Genomic DNA, 20,032 nt, shown 5'->3' with positions numbered 1-20,032 from the left:
ATCCAGGAAAAGAGGAGGAGGACGAGGTGGGGTGCTGTGGTTTCATGAAAGCCTCGTTGCATAAGGGAGTCTGAATTGTAAACCAGTAGCTAGCTGTGTGGAATAGCAGGGTTTCACAACCCTAAGGGTACAATTGAGCCAGGGTAGATAACGTGGAGGTCTATGAATGGAGGTGTATGAGTCTGTATCTCACACTTTATCCCCAATGTTAGCCTTGGACACAAAATGGTGGGATGACAGAACAAGTGTATAATGTTTTCTGAAGTTATGAATCACTATCTAGCCAAGGGTACTGCAACCCCGTTCCTGGAGAGCTACCCTCTGTAGGTTTTCGCTCCAACCCCAGTTGTAACTAACCGGATTCAGCTTCTCAACCAGCTAGATTCGGTTTGTAGCGAAAACCTGCAGGGTTGTAGCAAAAACCTATAGGAAGGTATCTCACTGGTCACCCCCAAAGCCAATTCCTCCTTTGGCCGTCTTTCCTTCCAGTTCTCTGCTGCCAATGACTGGAACGGACTGCAAAAATCACTTAAGTTGGAGACTCATATCTCCCTCACTAACTTTAAGCACCAGCTGTCAGAGCAGCCAACAGATCACTGCACCTGTACATAGCCCATCCAACTACCTCATCCCCATACTGTATTTATTTATTTATTTTTCTTGCTCCTTTGCACCCCAGTATCTCTACTTGCACATTCATCTTCTGCACATCTATCACTCCAGTGTTTAATTGGTATGTTGTAATTACCTCGCCACCATGGCCTATTTATTGCCTTACCTCCCTTGTCTTACCTCATTTGCACACACTGTATATAGACTTTTTCTACTGTATTATTGACTGTATGTTTGTTTATTCCATGTGTAACTCTGTTGTTGTATGTGTCAAGCTGCTTTGCTTTATTTTGGCCAGGTCGCAGTTGTAAATGAGAACTTGTTCTCAACTAGCCTACCTGGTTAAATAAAGGTGAAATCAAAAATAAATAAACAGAGTTGGAGTTAAAACCTATAGGAAGGTATCTCTCCAGGAACAGGGTTGGAGTTACCCTCCTATAGGTTAACTCCAACCCTGTTCCTGGAGAGATACCTTCCTATAGGTTATCTCTCCAGGAACAGGGTTGGAGTTAACCTTTAGGAAGGTATCCCCCCAGGAACAGGGTTGGAGTTAACCTATAGGAGGGTATCTCTCCAGGAACAGGGTTGGAGTTAAAACCTATAGGAAGGTATCTCTCCATGAACAGGGTTGGAGAGCCCTAATCTAGACATACAGCATATCATTGATCTTCCCATCCTTTCTCCTCCTCAGATGCGCCCCTTATTGACCGGGAGGAGCTGTTTGTGCAGAAGCTGCGGCAGTGCTGCGTGCTCTTTGACTTTGTCACGGACCCTCTGAGCGACCTGAAGTACAAGGAGGTGAAGCGTGCTGGCCTGAATGAGATGGTGGAGTACATCACACACAACCGCGATGTGGTCACCGAGTCCATCTACCCAGAGGGTGTGATCATGGTAAAAAGAGATCCATGCACCGACTGTACATAAACCCTGACAAAGTGTGGAAGGTTTTGGGCCTGTATTTAATCACCATGTTCAGGGGAAGGTTGTGGGTGTTAACATGCTGTCAAGGCCCCCCTGTCACCTCAGTATGCCACATCCTGACTCTGTGTTCAATGACTTCAGCTTAGCCTGGCTCAGGATTCCACCCAGCACAGTAGAGTGAGAGAATCAGCATCAAACCCTTGAGGAGCACCCAAAGGTCGTTATTTATGTCAGTGATAAGTCAGATCGAGCCAAATCCCCCTGGAGGCTTCTCTTTTCCGTCAATTTTCCCCCTGGGCTATTATCTGCCTCTCTCTTCCCCCTATATCTTACTTCCTGGGGTATTCTCCCTCTCTCCTCCCCCCTGGGGAATTCTGTCCCTCCTCCCCCTGTTGTACTCTCCCTCTCTTCTCTCCTCTGAGGTACTCCCTCCCTCTCTCCTCCCCCCGGGATATTATTTCACCCTCTTCTTTCTCTCTCCTCCCCCCCGGGTCATTCTCTCCCCCTCCGCTTGTGACAAATTTGAGCATTGTGCTCAACGAGTAATAAGTGTGCACTGGGAAATGTTGAGCAATTATTCATCACAAATTATAGCCCATACATCTGCTCTTCCGTTGAGCATCTCTGAATTGTTGGCCATGCACCACAACACTGGCCTCATGTGGATCTCCCCTCTGTATATCGTTCCCCTTCTTCCTCTCTTCCTCCTACATCCTCCCTTTCTCTCTCCCTCGCCCCTCCTTTCTCTCTCCCCATCCCACTGTATATCTTTCCCTTCCCCGCTGTCCATCACTGTCCCTCTTTCAAAACTACCACCTCCTGTTCCCTTTCTGCTGTCGTCTCTCCCTCTCCCAGTGTTCTGTAATGAGGTTGAGGTTGGGCGATGGAGCTGTGGAGCCAGGCAGGCTATTTCCAGCCCCTCTCTCTCTCCTCAGTGCCGAAGGGGCTCTGTGCTGCGGCAGCCTCAGGCCGAGACAAGAAGCAGGTGCTGGGGAAGCGTTGCGTTGCGTCAGCTGCAGGGATGCAGACAGAGGGATGCTGCTCAACTGCAGCTCTCCCAGTGGTAGTGTTAGCAGGGCTAACCTAAACAGCCTTTAAATAAGAGTTACCAGGGTTACCTTATAAACTGACCTTACTAGGGTCTTTCTCATTGGTAGGCAGAGGAGGCCAGGGCACACTGTGCTCTGATCTTATGAAAGTCGTTCCTTTTGTGTGGTATCAGATTATTAGCTGTGCTGTGTTTTCCTAACACTTACAATCGGATGGCAGCTTTAGAGTTGTTGATTGTTGCCATGTTGATTGACATCTCTCCTCTGCCCTGTTCAGTTTTCAATCAACTTGTTCAGGACCCTACCACCATCCTCCAACCCCACAGGGGCTGAGTTTGACCCAGAGGAGGACGAGCCCACACTGGAGGCTGCCTGGCCACACCTACAGGTAACGTGTGTGTGCGTGCACACAGTGTAAGCGTGAATATTTTCTTACATTTGAAATTTAGACTATAATATTTTAGACTTTTTCAATACTTTTTTTCCCCCCTTCAGTATTTTCAGCCTCAAATCACACCAAACCTTTATCTCAATGTCTTCTTTTTCTTCCCTCTAGCTGGTGTACGAATTCTTCTTACGATTCCTGGAGTCCCCTGATTTCCAGCCTAATGTCGCTAAAAAATACATTGACCAAAAGTTTGTACTGTCTGTAAGTATCCCTCTCCTCCAACAAAACACAAACTTCACTCCCTGTAACTGCTGAGCTGTTAAAATATTTAATTGGCAGTATGTGTAATATCCTGGCGCCCAGGCAGTTGGGAATTATGCTGTGTATGTGTGTTCACTCATACCTTGGCCAGCTTCCGTCTCCCACCCACACAGTAGAGAGACATGAGAGCTGAGAGGGAATTAGCAGGGATCACTCTGCTCCATCTGACCACATGATGCTTCCCATCCACCGCTGCTGGAAATGAATGTTAAGGACTTGAGTCAGCCTACTCACTTTCTGAGTGCTGGCCTGGGCTCCAAACACACATGGCCTTGCATTATGTTATGGCTAAAACCCAGCCTCTATCAAATCTCATGGCAGTGTAATTTTGTTTCCACCGCACCACTTAATATTATGTGCTACATGTTCAGGAACATTTTTGTGTATCAGTGAATGGACTATTTGTCTGACGAATAGTATATTTCCTACCTTTGCCTGATTGAAAAATGTTTTGCCTCTACAATTGCAAGTGTCCCATTTGTATCTATTTTATTGAGTAGTGCTAGTTTCTTGAACGCATATGCCTGATCATGTCCCTCCTCCACCCCCACAGCTCCTGGAGCTGTTCGACAGTGAAGACCCCAGGGAGCGGGACTTCCTGAAGACCATCCTCCACAGGATCTACGGCAAGTTCCTGGGCCTCCGGGCCTACATCCGCAGACAGATCAACAACATATTCTACAGGTGAGATATGGCTTTTACACCAGTTATGTCTGTCCATAGAAATAGAATTACAGGTACACCCAATGTGGCTGCCTGTCCACCTAACACAGGATGCTGACTTGATTTGGGAGATGCCCGTTCTAGTTATTCTGTTTCTATGCGTCTGTCTTGCAAGCAGCTACATCTCTCGCCATTGAAATCTACTCATAGAGTGTGATTGAGTGAGTCTGTCTGTTCTTGGGAGGATCGATATGTAACCACAACAAAGAGAAAAACTGCAAGGTTGTCAAATGTTGAGGTTGTGTTTGATGTATGTAAGAAGATGTGTCAGTATATCTGTTATCTGTGTAATGTAATCGATAGTTGACCTTGGTCTGGTCTCATATTGCAGGTTTATATATGAAACGGAGCATCACAACGGAATCGCAGAGCTCTTAGAAATCTTAGGAAGGTGAGTGCACACTGCACAGTGTACTATCCCCTCAACACATGCTCTGTTACCATTCATCTCAAACAAATCTTCCCTTGTCCCTTATCCCCAGCATAATCAACGGCTTTGCCCTGCCATTGAAAGAGGAGCACAAAATGTTCCTGATCCGAGGGCTGCTGCCGCTTCACAAAGTGAAGTCACTCAGCGTCTACCACCCCCAGGTATCGCAGTGCTCTGAAAGGCCTCCCCCCCACACAGCATGAGGCTCAGACGTGCCTCTCATTTAAGTTCCTGCTGATATGCTCTTACTCATACGACTTGTCTCTCTCTTTATCTCTCCACAGCTGGCATATTGCGTTGTGCAGTTCTTGGAAAAGGACAGCAGTCTAACTGAACCGGTGAGTTTAATACTCATCACACAGTGAAAGGGCCCTCTAGAAGAAGTTGCCGCCCCTATTTTGACGTAATTCCTGTCCTAGAAAATGCTTGGATTTGGTTCCATCTCAGAAGAATGACGTAGGCTCCTAATATATACATATTCACGAATTGGGGGTGGGAACGTCGTGATGATTTCAACGTGGAGTGGAGAAACAACAACAAATAGGACACTGACAGTCACTGAAGATAGCTAGAATGCTAACCTTATCCAGCTAGGTATCTTGTTAACCTTAACTAGCTAGCTAATGTTATCTGTTTTTGCTGGGGGGGTTTTACTATACATTTTCAAAAAATCATCCAGCTGGTTGGTTCTGGAGCTGAATTTGTCAGAAGCATTAGACATTGTTAGAAAGAATAAGATGAAGCTCTGGTAATATCTATTGAATGGTTTGGGCGAGAGATGTATTTTTCTATGTTGTATTGGACACGGTGAAAACCTTTGTTGGGCTGTTGATAAGCTTTCCGGCTGCGGTACGTCAAAGCCAAGTCAGCCCGTGCTCTCGGTTCTCACAGGTGAAGTGAAATGATAGGCTACAATGACTTTGCTCATGAAGCACGCCGCAAATGATATCAACACCCTGGGGCGGCAGGGTAGCCTAGTGGTTAGAGCGTTGAACTAGTAACCGAAAGGTTGCAAGTTCGAATCCCCGAGCTGACAAGGTACAAATCTGTCGTTCTGCCCCTGAACAGGCAGTTAACCCACTGTTCCTAGGCCGTCATTGAAAATAAGAATTTGTTCTTAACTGACTTGACTAGTAAAATAAAGGTTAAAAAAAAATTAAAAAGTGCATCGGACACGAAACACTAAAACACCAATACAAATGTAACGACAGCACAACAAAACAGATAAACAAGTTCCTTGAATATTTTTTCACGGGTGCCTTTTTCATTATAGGATAGACACTTGTGGTTTCTAGCTGCACCAATCAAAGCAGTGGAGCGTGTAGTGAAGCAAAACTTTAGTGGTCAAAACCATTCATCTTGGTGCGACGGGGGAGTGGGATTGCAAAATGCATCATATCACGCAATTATACCATTTATTAATGGTTAGATATGATTTTTTTCATCCAAACTAGCTAAAATATATGGATTATGAAAATGTTCAGTGGAGGTGCAAAAACATAGATTTTTTTGCTGTTGTGGGCGTTGAATGTTAATTTTGTGTTAATGATTTGACCCTGAGGTGATCATGGGCTTGCTGAAGTTCTGGCCTAAGACCCACAGCCCCAAAGAGGTGATGTTCCTCAACGAGCTGGAGGAGATCCTGGACGTCATCGAGCCTTCTGAGTTCGTCAAGATCATGGAGCCGCTGTTCAGACAGCTGGCCAAGTGTGTGTCCAGTCCACACTTCCAGGTACACTACGCCTGCCTCAAGCTCACTCGCACTGCTGTGTTTACTCATTCTGCTTCACCAAACATAACAGAATATAAAATTGCCTTCAGGAAGGAAAAATAACTTGTCATGTCAATTGAAAGTAATTGGTATTAGAATCGAGTGCGATATTCGGTCATGAACAGGAACTTTACAATAACCACAATAGAAGAAGACCACTTTAGATGACATGGGGTGTATAGTCTCTGATTGCCTCCTGTGTTGTGCTCTCAAGGTGGCAGAGAGGGCGCTGTACTACTGGAACAACGAGTACATTATGAGCCTGATCAGCGACAACGCAGCCAAGATCCTCCCCATCATGTTCCCTGCTCTCTACAAGAACTCCAAGAGCCACTGGAACAAGTACGACCCCTGCAGCCAAGTCAATTGAAAGATCAATGCTCCTGCTGAACTTGCGTGCATCCAAAACAAGCCTGGCTGTTAGGACCCTGGGTTCACATTTGAGAGAAGAAACCTATGAATAGTTGTAATGGAAGAAAATACAATTTGCAAAAGTGCAGAAATATTTTTCTCCCCCTGAAAATAGGACGCTGGATCCTTTTGAATATAATCCATCAAAACATTTGATGTACAGCACTCGCTGAAATATGCATTTCAATGATTCATTGTATGTTAACTTGCACATATTGCATTGTGTTTCCATGTCCTTCCTCTCTTCAGGACAATCCATGGGCTGATCTACAACGCCCTGAAGCTCTTCATGGAGATGAACCAGAAGCTGTTTGATGACTGCACCCAGCAGTACAAGGCTGAGAAACAGAAGTGAGTCCACTGGGCATGTTCAAAGAGGACATCTGCATGGTCTTCTAGTAAATCAGCACCTTCCTTTATTCCCGTCTGGAATTATTGATCCTCTCCCTCAAAGCACAGTAAAATGCCAAGCCAGCTGATTTCCTGGTTGGCTCCAACTCTGTAGTTTTTGTTGTTGCTGATGTGTTTTCAGAGAGAAGTGCAAGCTGAAGGAGCGTGAGGAGGTCTGGCACAAGATAGAGGAGCTGGCCAAGCATAACCCACAGGTGATCCCTATGGCAGGATGTCAAAAACACCACTACCCTATCCCCATGCATTGTGGAACATTCGCATCACGTTGTTCTAGGGAGTAGGCTCAGGAAATGAGACACTGCAATTTATTTCCATATACACATTTGTAGATGGACACTGCATAATTGGATTTGCCCCCAAAAAGTGTACTGTATGTAGTATCAAATGAATGGTCCCTAGCAACACGCATCCTGTCTGTTCTGATCCTGCAAATACAGGTAACTGACAAAATAATGGAAACACTTGAGTAAATGAGGGATACAAAGTATATTGAAAGTAGGTGCTTTCACACAAGCGTTGTTCCTGAGTTAATTAAGCAATTAGCATCCCATAATGCTTAGGGTCATGTATTTTGGAAAGAAGTAGAGAAGGGTGCTCAACCAACGTAAGTCAAGGTGCAACCAAAAAATTTAATCATCATTGCAAAGGAAAAGGCGCAACACTCGCTCACCATAAAAACATTTCTTATTTAAGCAAGGTTAAATAATCACACTAAGGGAATGGACAAGTTAATATAGAGCCTTCAAACTCAGAACAGAAACAATCTTAAAATAAATTGCACTCACCTGGTTTCCAGGTCTAACTCAGTCCCTGATTGGAGGGGAACAATGAAAACAAGCAGTGGCACTGGCTTCGAGGTCCAGAGTTGAGTTTCAAGGCCCTATATCAGGGGTGTCAAACTCATTCCATGGAGGTCCTAGTGTCTGTGGATTTTTGACCTAGACAAACATGTGAGGGGAGTTGTTTACCAATTAGTGGCCTTAATTCATCAATCAAGTACAAGGGAAGAGCGAAAACTTGTCCATTCCCTTTGTGTGATTATTCTATTTCTACTTGACTTCTATTTTAGTGATTGGCAACGCAGATGCTCGTTGGCACTCGAGCAGTATGGGTGCAATAACAGACACGGGTTCGATCCCAGGCTGTGTTACAACCGGCCGTGACCGGGAGTCCCATAGTGCGGAGCACAATTGGCCCAGCATCGTCCGGAAGGGGAGGGTTTGGCCGGGGGGGGGGGTCTTTACTTGGCTCATCGCGCTCTAAGCGACTCCTTGTGGTGGGCCGGGCACCTGCAGGCTGACTTCCGAGCATCAGTTGAACAGTGTTTCCTCCGACACATTGGTGCATCTGGCTTCCGGGTTAAGCGGGCGGGTGTTAAGAAGCGTGGTTTGGCGGGTCATGTTTCAGAGGACGCATGACTTGACCTTTGCCTCCCGAGCCCGTTGGAGAGTTGCAGCGATGAGACAACATCGAAATTGGGGAGAAAAGGGGGGTAAAAAGCAACCAAAAGGGGGAGAAACTCCTCAGTCCTCAGCAATTATGTTGCTATGGTTGCGTGTGAAATTGTCTGCACATTAAGAGTTGTAGGCAGGGATCTTTGGGTTTTAAACAGGGTCATGCTTTAATTAATTAGACTTTGTAAAGTCCTTTTGTTCCAGACACATCTAATTATCACCGTTGATCATCTCTCATGACTGATTCCCAGCTCCAAGCGCTCAGGCACAAATAGCTGAAGTTTTAATTAAGAGGAATTGTGCTTCAGTGAATGTAGCCATGGTTTAACTTATACTTTCTCTGCAGGTTGCCGACCTTCGACCTGGTCTCCACCCACAACAAGAGGTCTGCCTCTTTTCTTACTGAATTCAATGGGCTGTCTGATGTTGCTCTTGTTACATTCGTGGGTGTATTTCACAGGCCGTATCCAGACCAGATACAACTAATTTGTGTCTGTAATCTTCCAGTACATGATGTACAATGAGAGTCCTGGAGGGGTGCCCTTGTACTCCATGGAGACGGAGACGCCAACTGCTGAGGACATTCAGCTGCTGAAGAAGACTGTTGAGACAGAGGCCACACAGGTACAACTACCAGCACACTCACAGGTACACTGCTCTGTCCAGCCTACATACGCCCACCTGCAGGCTGCTTTTCCAGCCTAATCACTTACGAACACACCTACTAATCAATGAATAGTCAAGGCCTTCATTTGTTGAATCACAGGTATGTACTCACACCACCCGTACCACATACTGTACGCCCACCTGCAGGCTGTCGTTCAGGATAGTATTAATACACCTACCAACTAATCAATGGATTAAGAAAAAACAGCGCTGTTCTGTTGATTTTTCACATGTTTGTTTCTTCTTCTTTATTTCTTCTTTTCATCTTTCTATGTTTTTAAAGTTTTTAAATGTATTCTTCAACCAACTCATGACAGTTTATGAATTCACCAGACCATGTCTGTCCATTTGAGACATTTCATTACTGTATTGGATATGGTCTTGAACACTTTGTTCTATAAACTTCCATAGGGGATGAAGGACATCAAGAAAGACAAGGTGATGATCCGGAGGAAGTCGGAGCTGCCGCAGGACGTGTACACTATAAAAGCCCTGGAGCAGCACAAGAGAGCGGAGGAGTACCTGACGGCCAACGAGGAGGCCCTCTGACCAGGGAGCAGTGGCACCCCCTGCACCTAACCCCCCCCGTGTCGCATCCAACCAGTCACCTGCTTTACGCCCCCCTTCTCCTCCGCTTCTCCTCCCCCTCCACTCCTTCATCTCTGCCGGAGATCCCCATCTGCAGAAAACCAGGGCCATCACAGAGACGGACAAGTACACACATATGCGCACATATAGGAACATACAGACCTACAATAGTTCCAGCTTGCACAGAAATGCATACATACTTGACTACAGTGGGCCGATCATTAGGTTGCACAAGGACAACCATAACACAACGGTAGTATTAGTGTAAGCATCCGTGAAGCATGTTTCTTTGTTTCCTTTTTGGAACCCAGCATTACCTATAGAGGGCAGTAGATTGTGATTGATTCTCTTGCTAGCTTGCCTGGAGTGAGAGGGTGTGGGTAATCTGAATGGTTTGGTGGATGATGAGGCCATGCTTTAGTCTAGCTGGAAGTCTAGTGAAAGTAGTGGTCCTGCTCTGTAAAGAACCCTAGCTGTCAGGTCATGCCCAGGCAACATAGTAAATGTTGAGGAAGCGAAGTCTGTGACACAAAGCTTACAATACAATTTAGTAGTGCTGAGCTATTAACCAAAATGTTTTTTAAACAACTAATTGACCGATATCAGTTCTATTATTTGAATTCCATTTCTTTCCATTTTTTTCTGTAAGCTCAGTTTCTAGAGAAATCAGATCAAGCCCAGACTGTACGATATGGTAGGGAGTTGTAGTTGCCAACAGGCCAGTATTCTACATAGTTTAGCGTGGAAAATGTGGTAATTACCTACAATGACCATAATTCACTGAAAATACATGATCTAAGTAATTGATAGTTGGTATTCAGCAGTCATAAAAGTATGCCTTATTTACTTTGAAGAACTATTAAAGTATTAATTTTGTCAGACAGCATAGCTCTATAGGGATGAGATTATGACTTAAATAAAACAAATGTAATATACACAACTGAATATTTTATTAAAGTAATGTGAATAAATTATGGTTAAGTGATAAGTAGCACTGGGCAGTCATTGCCATCATGGGACTTTTATTAATGCTTTTTATTCTGTGTTACAGCATTCAACAAACTAGTTCTGAGGATTAGTGCTTTTTGAATTTCGGTTTCGATTATTTATTTAAATATTAAATTAATTATGAAATAATTACATTGCAATGATTTTAGAGCTTTTTGATGGAAATTCCAAACATTAAATTGCCAAAACATTGAAAATATTCCAGTGTCTCGACATCAATAAAAAATAGGACATTTCTATGCAATAATAAAATATTTCAGTTTGTATTTGATTACTTTATTATTTTTCATTCCTTAGAGTCATCATCTCATCTCTGCTCAGGCAGTAGCAGCCAGCCAGCCAGGCCATCTAGTGTTATCTATGTGCTCCCCATACTGTACTCTCTTCAGTCATCTTATTTAGCTAGCCTGCCTAAAGTATGCTTCAGAGCTGACTGGCAAAATATTTTTTTTTACTAGTTCTTCAAAGTAGATAAGTCATACTTTCACGAACTGTCTCTGTCCCTCTCATTGTTTTGTTCTGTACATTCCTCTCTCTTAAAAGTGTATCTGTAAAAGTGTATCCGTCCAGAGATCTGTATATAATGACGAGATGTTCATGTCGCCACCCTAACAATGTCATTGTCCCAAAGGCGGGAAAGCAGACGACAAGCGTTGGTTCAAAATATTGGGCAGATTTTGGCGACAGTGAAACCTTTCATTCCGCCTCTTCCTCTCTGATCCGTCTCTGTCCGAGCTGGAAAAAAACTGGTGCAATGGATTGTGATTATTGTAGTTAATTACCACGTTTCTGCTATGAACTAGGTTGAACATTTGCTTAAGGAAAACTACAACTCCCTTCATCCCAGCGCCCCACATAGTTCTTGACTTGAGTTCTCTCGTGAATGATTTGATTTCCCACTAGAGAAACGGTGCGTTGGGCTCACAAAGAACTGTAATTGAACTGATGCTGGTCAATTAGTTGATTAATAACCGGAGAGAAAAAAATGAAATGTTGGTTAATCGCTCAGCACAACAACCCACATGATGTATAGAGCATTTAAACCGTGATTATTTTTTCATAACCAAACCAACCTCAAAAAGCACTAATCGTTCAGCACTACAACTTAGACATGGCAATTAAATAAAATGAGAGAGCACTAGGAATCAAGATGGCTGACTTTATCTTAATTTAATTATTTACTCTGTCAGTCTCTTCCATGAGACTGTTTTGCTCACGTTTTAGTACTGTAATTGTATCTTCGTCACCTCTTTGCAGAGTAAAATCATGGCCTTACACCGTCTGTTGAATTGCATTTTCCCTGTTGATTAGTCATATGCTAATAACATGATTGTAATCCTGATGATTGGTTTATTTCAGAATCCATGAAAAAACAATAACTTAGTTCAGACCTAGCTGCTCACATGAATTGTGTAGGTTTGTGTTTTTGTTTTGATCTGTTTTTGACAGCGTTTTGTAGTTCACAAAACTGGCTTTTGAAAAGCACTTACAGATAAAAAACCGTGATATATTAGCAATTGTCCGTACAAGAGAATGAGTTGACAAATGTCTCAACTTAGAACTGTAAAATGTTTATTGTATTTTTTATAATTAGAGGTGTAGCTCAAAAACGAATCATGTCACTGTGTCAAAAAGAAACCTCCGAAAATAATTCCGTTAGATAGAATGTCAGGTTAATATTGTCCTCAAGAGGTTGGTCTTTAGGAAAAGCAACCATTAACTGGTGCAGAATTAGTCCATTTTCTCCGTTTTCTCAAAGATAACCTTCTTGCTCTGTCTACAGACTCTTGACTGCCATGATTGTTATCCCAACTCATCCATTCCTTCTGTCAAATTCATGTTAATATGTTTATTAATGTTTCTGGCCCAATGGTTAATGTCGCCTCAGCCTCTAATTATTCCTCTCTAGCCTTCTTCTTGCCTTTCTTTTTTTATTTGTTTTTTTGTGGATTTATACTGACCTAAATATAAAAACGGCACGTGTAACATTTTCAAAGATTTAACTGAATTACAGTTCATATAAGGAAATAAATTAATTAATTAATTAGGCCCTCTAATCTATGGATTTCACATGACTGGGACTACTGGGAATCTATTAGTCACAGATACCTTAAAAAATGTTGGGGCGTGGATCAGAAAGGTGATGGCAGCGGCTGAATGGCACGACAATGAGCCTCACGATCTATTCACAGTATCTCTGTGCATTCAAATTGCCACCGATAAAATGCAATTGTGTTCATTGTCCGTAGCTTATTGTCCGTAGCTTAACCCCACCGCTACCATTGGGCACTCTGTTCACAACTATGACATCAGCAAACCGCTCACCCACACGATGCCATACACGTGGTCTGAGGTTGTGAGGACGGTTGAATGTACTGCCAAATTCTCTAAAATGACTTTGGAGGCAGCTTATGGTAGAGAAATGAACATGGAATTCTCCGGCAACAGCTCTGGTGAACATTCCTGCTGTCAGCATGCCAATTGCACGCTCCCTCAATTTAAGACATCTGTGACAGTATATGACAAAACTGCACATTTTAGAGGCCTTTTATTGTCCCCAGCACAAGGTGAACCTGTGTAATAATCTTGCTCAAAATCTTGCTCAATCAGCTTCTTGATATGCCACACCTTTCAGGTGGATGGATTATCTTGGCAAAGGAGAATGCTCACTAACAGAGATGTAAACAAATTTGTGCACAAAATTTGAGAGAAATAAGCTTTTTGTTAGTATGAAACATTTCTGGGAACTTTTATTTCAGCTCATGAAACATGACTAACACTTTACACGTTGCATTTATATTTTTGTTCAGTGTATGTTTCTTAAAAATGCTCCTCTGTTGAGTCAGCCTCATTGTAGAAAGGTATGGGTTGTTTCAGTTCAAATGCAGGGAATCTCTACGAAATATCCTATTTTGTTTTCTCTTCCTCCAAACCGGCTTGATTCAATAGGTCTCTGTCGTAGATTGTGTTCTATTGTTTCTTTCAAGCACTCAAGCAAAGTGCACTTCCATACACAATTCATCCTCCTTAAAGGACTAATCTACAGATGAGAAAACACACAATAATTATGTTGGAAAAAGGAAAGCCTGCGGTTACCGTTCCAAATATTTGTGTTACGGTATATTGTACTGTATATTGCTTAGGGTTGCAACCCCTTGTCCTGTAGGTTTATCCCAATTACCCCCCTGTTTTTTACCACTTGCTGTATGATGTCATAATTTCTTTGTAAGGGTCTCTTCTATTGTTTAAGCTTCCTGTCAATCACTCCAACAGTGGGGAACAACTCCCTCTATGGCTGCTGGGCAAAGTGACTCGTCATCTCACCCAGGCAATCTCTTGAACTGCATTGTTGGTTAAGGGCTTGTTAGTAAGCATTTCACAGTGAAGTCTACACCTGATGTATTCCGCGCATGTGACAAATAAAATTTGATTTCCTTAGTGAAAAGTTGGCTGCCAATGTTTCCTCCCCGACAGTAATGTTAGAGCAGTCTTAATCCAAGCTATCTGGAGCTGTTTATTATATAATCTCAATTTCCTTACACTTAAATAAATGTATCTTGTACTGTGCTCAGTTTTCAAAGTAGCGATAACCTCTACACTCACCCTGCGTGGAACAAATCTCATCGGCTCAGATAGCAGACAAGATTTGGCAAATCCAAAGAACCATTCTCTAAATTGTACTTTCCTGGTGAGGTTTGAAAAAGTTAGCTGTGCATGCGATGATTCTATATCATTTAAAATATTAGTTCATGATAATAGAATGAATGTAACTGTTCTCTTACCTGACTGAACAAGGCACATACATTCCTACTGACCATGCTTCCAAAAGGTACCTGTTGAGACATTCCAGACTCGCTAAGAGGTAGCATTGTTACTGTACACTAAATGCCATTGCTGGGTGTCAAGTGATGACATGGAACTGTGCTTAGTTTGTCCAGCAGCCACACGAACTGAAGATTACATTTTGAAACAAAGGGTCTTGCTCCACTCCCTTCTCCACTCTGTCCAGTTCTGACACTAATCTTAAATTGCCTTCCAGGTCATATGTACATAGGTTGTACTTTAATTAGTTAGGGCATTACATAGTATGAAAATCATTTTGTACAGATGTTCATGTATGTACAGAACAAAAGAAAAAGGCAAAAAATAAAGTGGACATGTTTGACATCCATCGAGTTTGGAAATATGTTGCCCTCACACACAAAACAAGTCAATATCCATCATTCTGGGGACCCAAAGGGGTGCACATTTGTGTTTTTACCCTAACACTACACACCCGATTCCATTCATCAGAAACATGAGCGGAATCAGGTGTCTAAAATGTGTACCCCTTTGGGTCCCCAGGAAATTAACACGTTACAAGACAGGGGACATTTTTATTGTTCATTTCCTATGGATGCCCATATAATATATATATTATGCTCAACAAAGACAATGATTAAACAGTATTGCAATATGGTAATCACCACCCAAAAATAACAAAGGCGATCTCTGGTATTGGAAAGGTGGTTTGACTGTACACTGGAACGTTTCAAAAAGCTTAGGGTGGGGGAACTCCTAGTTCACGTAGAGTAGTGTTTCTGTTCTGAAGGCCAATTGGCTTTACCTGTCATAACCATTGAGCCTCATTATACTTTAAACTGCTGTACACTGATTCAAGTTCTTCCTTCCAGAAGCAGTAAGAGTTTGCATGAGCTGAGAGACAAATATACTATACTCATTCATTTGACCTCATTCACATTAAACTTTACAAATACCAAGTAAATGTTTACATTTTAGTCATTTAGCAGATGCTCTTATCAAGAGTGACTTTTCGTTTTAAGTGCCTTGCTCAAAGGGCACAGAGACTTCACCTAGTCGGCTTGGGGTTTGAAACAGAAACCTTTCAGTTACTAGCTACCTGCCGCCCTTAGAAGTAGTGAGTACCCAGAGGCTCCTATCAAACACATTTAGGAGAGATATCTTAATCTAATAGAAATTGGAACTTGAGATTTGAGACACCTAGAACTCATGACCCGCTCAGAGGAGCTCAGCTCAGACTCCCCTGAGGTAAATGTGATGGTGAAATGCATGGCACAGTTAGACAGACTGTGGGAAGGAGGCCCATTCAGTTATTTGCGCTCTAGCATCAGGCCTCCAGAGCTTTGGCGAGTCTGGAGTGTCTGTTGGACCATGTCCTTCCATTGGTCGTCAGAGATCTCCTGAGCCCAGGTTGGGATAGCCAGAGAGGGCAGGGCCACTGCTGCCATGGTCCTCTTCACCAGCTCCACGTGATCTTTAGGAGTGGACATAAGTACAAAGCATTACATTGAGCATTACATGGCAACTTAATGAGCAATACCATAAAGGAGTAGTAATAGCTATGGTCAGTTCTAAGGCTGTATGAGCATCCCCTGTATGTTTGGGTATGTGGATGAACTAAGCAAGACTGGATCCTCACCTTCATCCATGGGGATAGAGGCTGCGCTGCTCAGGACAGAGGCTCCTTCTGGCTCCTCCTCCTCATCACTGTCTAAGGGAGGGGGCTGGGGAAGATGTAAGCCCATTGACTGTGGAGGAATCAATTAAGTTTCATCAATGTCTCAACAAGCAATGACAATTGACATTTTACTGACTTTTGTCCAAATGATAAATACATTGAAATACTGCATTGATCATATTCAGAACATTGGTTAGATACCTCTATTCTCTCCTGGACTTCATGCAGTTGCTCTGCTACTGGGGGCATATCCTCAGGCTGGTCCCCAGGTGCAGCATTTAGTCCATCAGGGTCCTGGTTTAGTGGCTGGTAATAGTAACCTCCATCATCCTCCTCCTCATCATCTCCCACACCGCCCTCCATGTCCTCTCCACTCCACTCCCCGCCCACTCCACCATCCGACGGCCGCTCCTGGCCCAGCTCCTCCTCAGAGTTTGGTAAGATTCTCTCAGGACCCATCTCGAATGCTATCTCCACTTCCATTCAAGGACGCCGGACTCAGGCACAAGCCCTGGCTGGGGGAGAGTGCGTGAGTGAGGGGTAGAAATGGCATATCAACACAGCAGTTATATACAGTACTTGCTGTCTACCTGTGGCTCATTTTGCAATGGATGTTTATTATGGAACTAGGGACGTTTGGCTTGAATTCAAGTTTGTAACACACAAGTCCTTGACTGTTCTCTCTGCTACTGCATGGTGGTACTGACGCACCAATTCTGGAACCAACAGTACCCTGTGCAGCTTCTATCCACAAGCCATAGTTAACCAAACAGCTACTCAGACTATCTGCATTGACCTTTTTACGCGTTACATACGCTGCTACTGTTTTATCTACACTGTTGTCTAGTCACTTTATTCTTAGATATATGTACATATCTTGCTCTATTACCCCGTAACCCTGCACTTCTCTACCTTCTTGCCCTTTGTGCTGTTGTCTGTACCCAATAATGTGTGTACCATGTTGTGTTGCTACCATGCTATGTTTTCATGTGTTGCTGCAATGATATGTCGTCTTCTTAGGTCTCGTTTTATGTAGTGTTGTCCCTCTTGTCGTGATGTGTTTTGTCCTATATTTTGTATTTTATTTTTAATCCCAGCGCCCGCCCCTGCAGGAGGCATGTTGATAGGCCGTCATTGTAAATAATCATTTATTCTGAACTGGCTTGCCTAGTTTAAAAAAAATCGACTCGACACTGGTACCCCGTGTACATAGCCAAGTTATCGTAACTCATTGTGTATTTATTATTATTTTCGTTATTTTATATTATTTATGTATTTGCTTTCTCTAACCGTAAGCACTTCACGGTAAGTAAACACCTGCTGTTTACGATGAAAGTGACGAATAAAATGACTTTCTAACGAGGTAACGTTAGCTAGCTAACTACATTGACACGAAGCGAATAATGCACGAACATGGAAACAGATATATAGTTTAGAGTAGCCGACCACCTACCTAACTGCTGTTATCTAATAGCTAAATAAACTGATGTAGATAGCCTGCAAGCTAACAACGTCAGCTAGCTAACGTTAGCAATTTAGCCAAACGATTAGCTAGCAAAGGATATCGATTCAGACCGCCCATTGAGGGACACACCCCATGCAAGAGGTGAGAGTATTATAAACCTTTTGAACATATATATCGGTGTGTGTAACAATAACATCTAATTTCACTAACCTTGACAGTTATATTTTCCTCAATGTTTTTGGGCCACCAAGTCACTGTCGACGTTCCTGTTCCTGTAAATCAACGAAACGGAAATCGAGGCGGATTTGACGTCATTGCGTTCGCGTTTTGGCGCCAGCATGTGTGCCACGAGATGGCGCCAAAAGGCGAAAGGACACGATTCACGGGGCTAGCTAATCACACACTGTGGGGTCATCACTAATTACCATAGCCACAAAGTTATAAACCCCTCCCATTTCTGCGAAGAATCTTCTTAAAATGTAATTTTAAAACTAACCCTAACCGTAACTTAAACCTTAACCGCATTGCTAACCTTGTGTCCTAACCTTAAATTAAGACAAAAAAGCAACAAAAAAAATCATACATTTTTACGATATAAACTATTTGACTTTGTGGCTGTGCTATCTAGTGGACACTGGATTTTTTTTTTGGCATCATTTTCACTCGACTCAATCAAAAACGTTTTCAGACACCTACCTATAAGTTAGCAAGCTAAAAGGAAAGCTATGCAAATTTACTTCTGTGGCAGTATTCGTGGAGGAAGACAGGATGTGGTTATTTATCAGAAAATTGTGCAGAAACTACAGCAATATGGAGAAGTTCTGACGGAGCACGTGAGTCACTGTGATGTGTCAGAGAAAGGTGAGCCACGTTCTTTACCACAGACGGTGTCTTCCCTGTAAATAATTTGTAGATTTGGATACCAGCATGAGCTCAACTTGCTTATCGTTTGCTGGACTGTTACTTTTTATGAAACTATTTTTCTTTCTTCATTGTGACTAGAATTTGTACTGTGGTGGTCATGAACTCGTCAACATTTACTTGAACCTTGCATCTTGACTCTCCTAGGTGAGGATGCTGTGCAGGATGGCGATACATTTATCCATGACCGAGATATGGAATGGCTTAGGATGTCTGATGGTAAGAACGAGTCAGGACGAGTTTGCCTTAGGATGAAAATATTTAAATATCTGGTGTCTTGTTTATAATATGTGCATCTACTCTGTCACTATTCATTGAACGCGATGTATTTCAGAATAGCAAAGGTGTATAATGCTACTCCTACAGTATTTAAATATTAGCTCTTGTTCTTGCTAAAAAAGTTACCCATTGCTGAAAGTGACTAATCTATACCCATGTTGCAAAGACAAGTTAGTAGTGTTTGCTACTACACAATGTTTCCATCTAAACATTGCTCTTCTCTAATGTCAGTGATAATAGCTGAAGTGACACAGCCCTCTCTTGGAGTTGGGTATGAGCTGGGAAGGGCACTGGACATGCACAAGAAAATCCTCTGTCTTTTCCGGCCCTCCTCTGGAAAATGTAAGATTACAGTTTGACTTTGAGAGAAATTATCATAATACAATAACACATGAATTCAATAACACATATCACAGCAAGCTTTAAACAATCCCACATTTGAGACCGTCACAACTTGATGTTGATTTGATCATATTCCAGTCTTTTATACCTACTGAGCTTGTATGATATGGCTTCTCTACCCATGTCCAGCACTGTCTGCCATGATCAGAGGGGCGGTTGACGGGTCCCTGTTCCAGGTGCGAGACTACAAAGAGGAGGAGGTGGAGGGCATCCTGGAAGAATACTTCAACGGACTCGTCAAAGTCTGAGATGGTCTAACTGCACATCTATGGTGCCTTCAAGAGTATAAGAAGAGATATGGTTAGGATTCCTTAAGTTTCTCAATTAAAGGATCTATGTTTGTCAAAAATGGTTATGAATCAAAATTTTTTGAGAGAGATTTTATAGATATGACATGTTTTGAATACATTTTCTAAATACACCGTAAGCAAATGTCTTGTCTTTTTACTGATTGCATATCAGTTTGTTGAATGCTTATAAAGCTATATCATAAGGTCACATCCATGGTGCATTTGCTATTTTGTTAATTGTACTTTGCTTCATGAGGTAGATGCAGGTTCTTCTGTCCACTGGGTGTCACTGGCTCACTTTAAAAACCATGTAGGGCTCTTTTCATATAAAAATGATATCCTAAAATTGACAGATGGTTGACACATTGAGTTAGTGAGCTATTCCTCACCGATGCAACAAGAACGTGTGCTCTTAGTACTAGAGCAGGGGAATGAGTTACATC

General features: G+C 42.7%; 3 protein-coding genes across 4 annotated transcripts in view; 2 read left to right on the top strand and 1 right to left on the bottom strand.

The window, feature by feature from the left end:
* The window catches only part of LOC118369599 (serine/threonine-protein phosphatase 2A 56 kDa regulatory subunit delta isoform), a 48,245-nt gene extending 33,321 nt beyond the window's left edge, over nucleotides 1–14,924 (top strand). Inside the window, exons 4-17 of the mRNA XM_052498453.1 lie at nucleotides 1,304–1,503; nucleotides 2,860–2,970; nucleotides 3,139–3,231; nucleotides 3,845–3,975; nucleotides 4,346–4,405; nucleotides 4,497–4,605; nucleotides 4,729–4,782; nucleotides 6,006–6,176; nucleotides 6,430–6,557; nucleotides 6,876–6,977; nucleotides 7,159–7,231; nucleotides 8,838–8,876; nucleotides 8,999–9,115; nucleotides 9,569–14,924. Of these exons, the coding sequence (XP_052354413.1) occupies nucleotides 1,304–1,503; nucleotides 2,860–2,970; nucleotides 3,139–3,231; nucleotides 3,845–3,975; nucleotides 4,346–4,405; nucleotides 4,497–4,605; nucleotides 4,729–4,782; nucleotides 6,006–6,176; nucleotides 6,430–6,557; nucleotides 6,876–6,977; nucleotides 7,159–7,231; nucleotides 8,838–8,876; nucleotides 8,999–9,115; nucleotides 9,569–9,706 (1,526 nt within the window). The 3' untranslated portion in view covers nucleotides 9,707–14,924. The remainder of the gene's footprint in view (nucleotides 1–1,303; nucleotides 1,504–2,859; nucleotides 2,971–3,138; nucleotides 3,232–3,844; nucleotides 3,976–4,345; nucleotides 4,406–4,496; nucleotides 4,606–4,728; nucleotides 4,783–6,005; nucleotides 6,177–6,429; nucleotides 6,558–6,875; nucleotides 6,978–7,158; nucleotides 7,232–8,837; nucleotides 8,877–8,998; nucleotides 9,116–9,568) is intronic.
* On the bottom strand, nucleotides 14,794–18,063 carry LOC118369596 (male-enhanced antigen 1-like). 2 transcript variants are annotated; one of them, XM_035754090.2, is made up of 4 exons: nucleotides 17,908–18,063; nucleotides 16,434–16,747; nucleotides 16,194–16,302; nucleotides 14,794–16,028 (listed from the first exon to the last, which is right to left on the bottom strand). In XM_035754090.2, the coding sequence occupies exons 2-4, from the start codon at nucleotides 16,713–16,715 to the stop codon at nucleotides 15,865–15,867; spliced, it is 555 nt and encodes a 184-aa protein (XP_035609983.1). In that variant the 5' UTR covers nucleotides 16,716–16,747; nucleotides 17,908–18,063; the 3' UTR covers nucleotides 14,794–15,864. The 2 variants fall into 2 exon arrangements, with proteins under 2 accessions (XP_035609983.1, XP_035609984.1); XM_035754091.2 differs by having other exon boundaries at nucleotides 16,434–16,743; nucleotides 17,908–18,027.
* Nucleotides 18,064–18,189: 126 nt separating this feature from the next.
* Nucleotides 18,190–19,797, top strand: dnph1 (2'-deoxynucleoside 5'-phosphate N-hydrolase 1). Its single transcript, XM_035754092.2, has 4 exons — nucleotides 18,190–18,558; nucleotides 18,766–18,837; nucleotides 19,129–19,239; nucleotides 19,429–19,797. Exons 1-4 carry the CDS (start codon nucleotides 18,423–18,425, stop codon nucleotides 19,545–19,547), a joined length of 438 nt encoding a protein of 145 aa, XP_035609985.1. The 5' UTR covers nucleotides 18,190–18,422; the 3' UTR covers nucleotides 19,548–19,797.
* Nucleotides 19,798–20,032: the final 235 nt, after the last annotated feature.

The sequence above is a fragment of the Oncorhynchus keta genome, chromosome 36 (assembly GCF_023373465.1).
Source record: "Oncorhynchus keta strain PuntledgeMale-10-30-2019 chromosome 36, Oket_V2, whole genome shotgun sequence".
In the NCBI taxonomy this organism is placed as follows: Eukaryota; Metazoa; Chordata; class Actinopteri; order Salmoniformes; family Salmonidae; genus Oncorhynchus; species Oncorhynchus keta.
The sequence above is the reverse complement of the archived record's forward strand: the minus strand, read 5'-3'. Positions and strand labels throughout refer to the sequence as shown.

Coding starts and splice junctions, on each gene's coding strand:
- LOC118369596 (XM_035754090.2), bottom strand. CDS start 16,715: ATGGAAGTGGAGATAGCATTCGAGATGGGTCCTGAGAGAATCTTACCA. Junction 16,303..16,433: donor AAGTCCAGGAGAGAATAGAG/GTATCTAACCAA, acceptor ATTCCTCCACAG/TCAATGGGCTTACATCTTCC. Junction 16,029..16,193: donor CTCTATCCCCATGGATGAAG/GTGAGGATCCAG, acceptor CCACTCCTAAAG/ATCACGTGGAGCTGGTGAAG.
- dnph1 (XM_035754092.2), top strand. CDS start 18,423: ATGCAAATTTACTTCTGTGGCAGTATTCGTGGAGGAAGACAGGATGTG. Junction 18,559..18,765: donor CTGTGATGTGTCAGAGAAAG/GTGAGCCACGTT, acceptor TGACTCTCCTAG/GTGAGGATGCTGTGCAGGAT. Junction 19,240..19,428: donor CCGGCCCTCCTCTGGAAAAT/GTAAGATTACAG, acceptor ACCCATGTCCAG/CACTGTCTGCCATGATCAGA.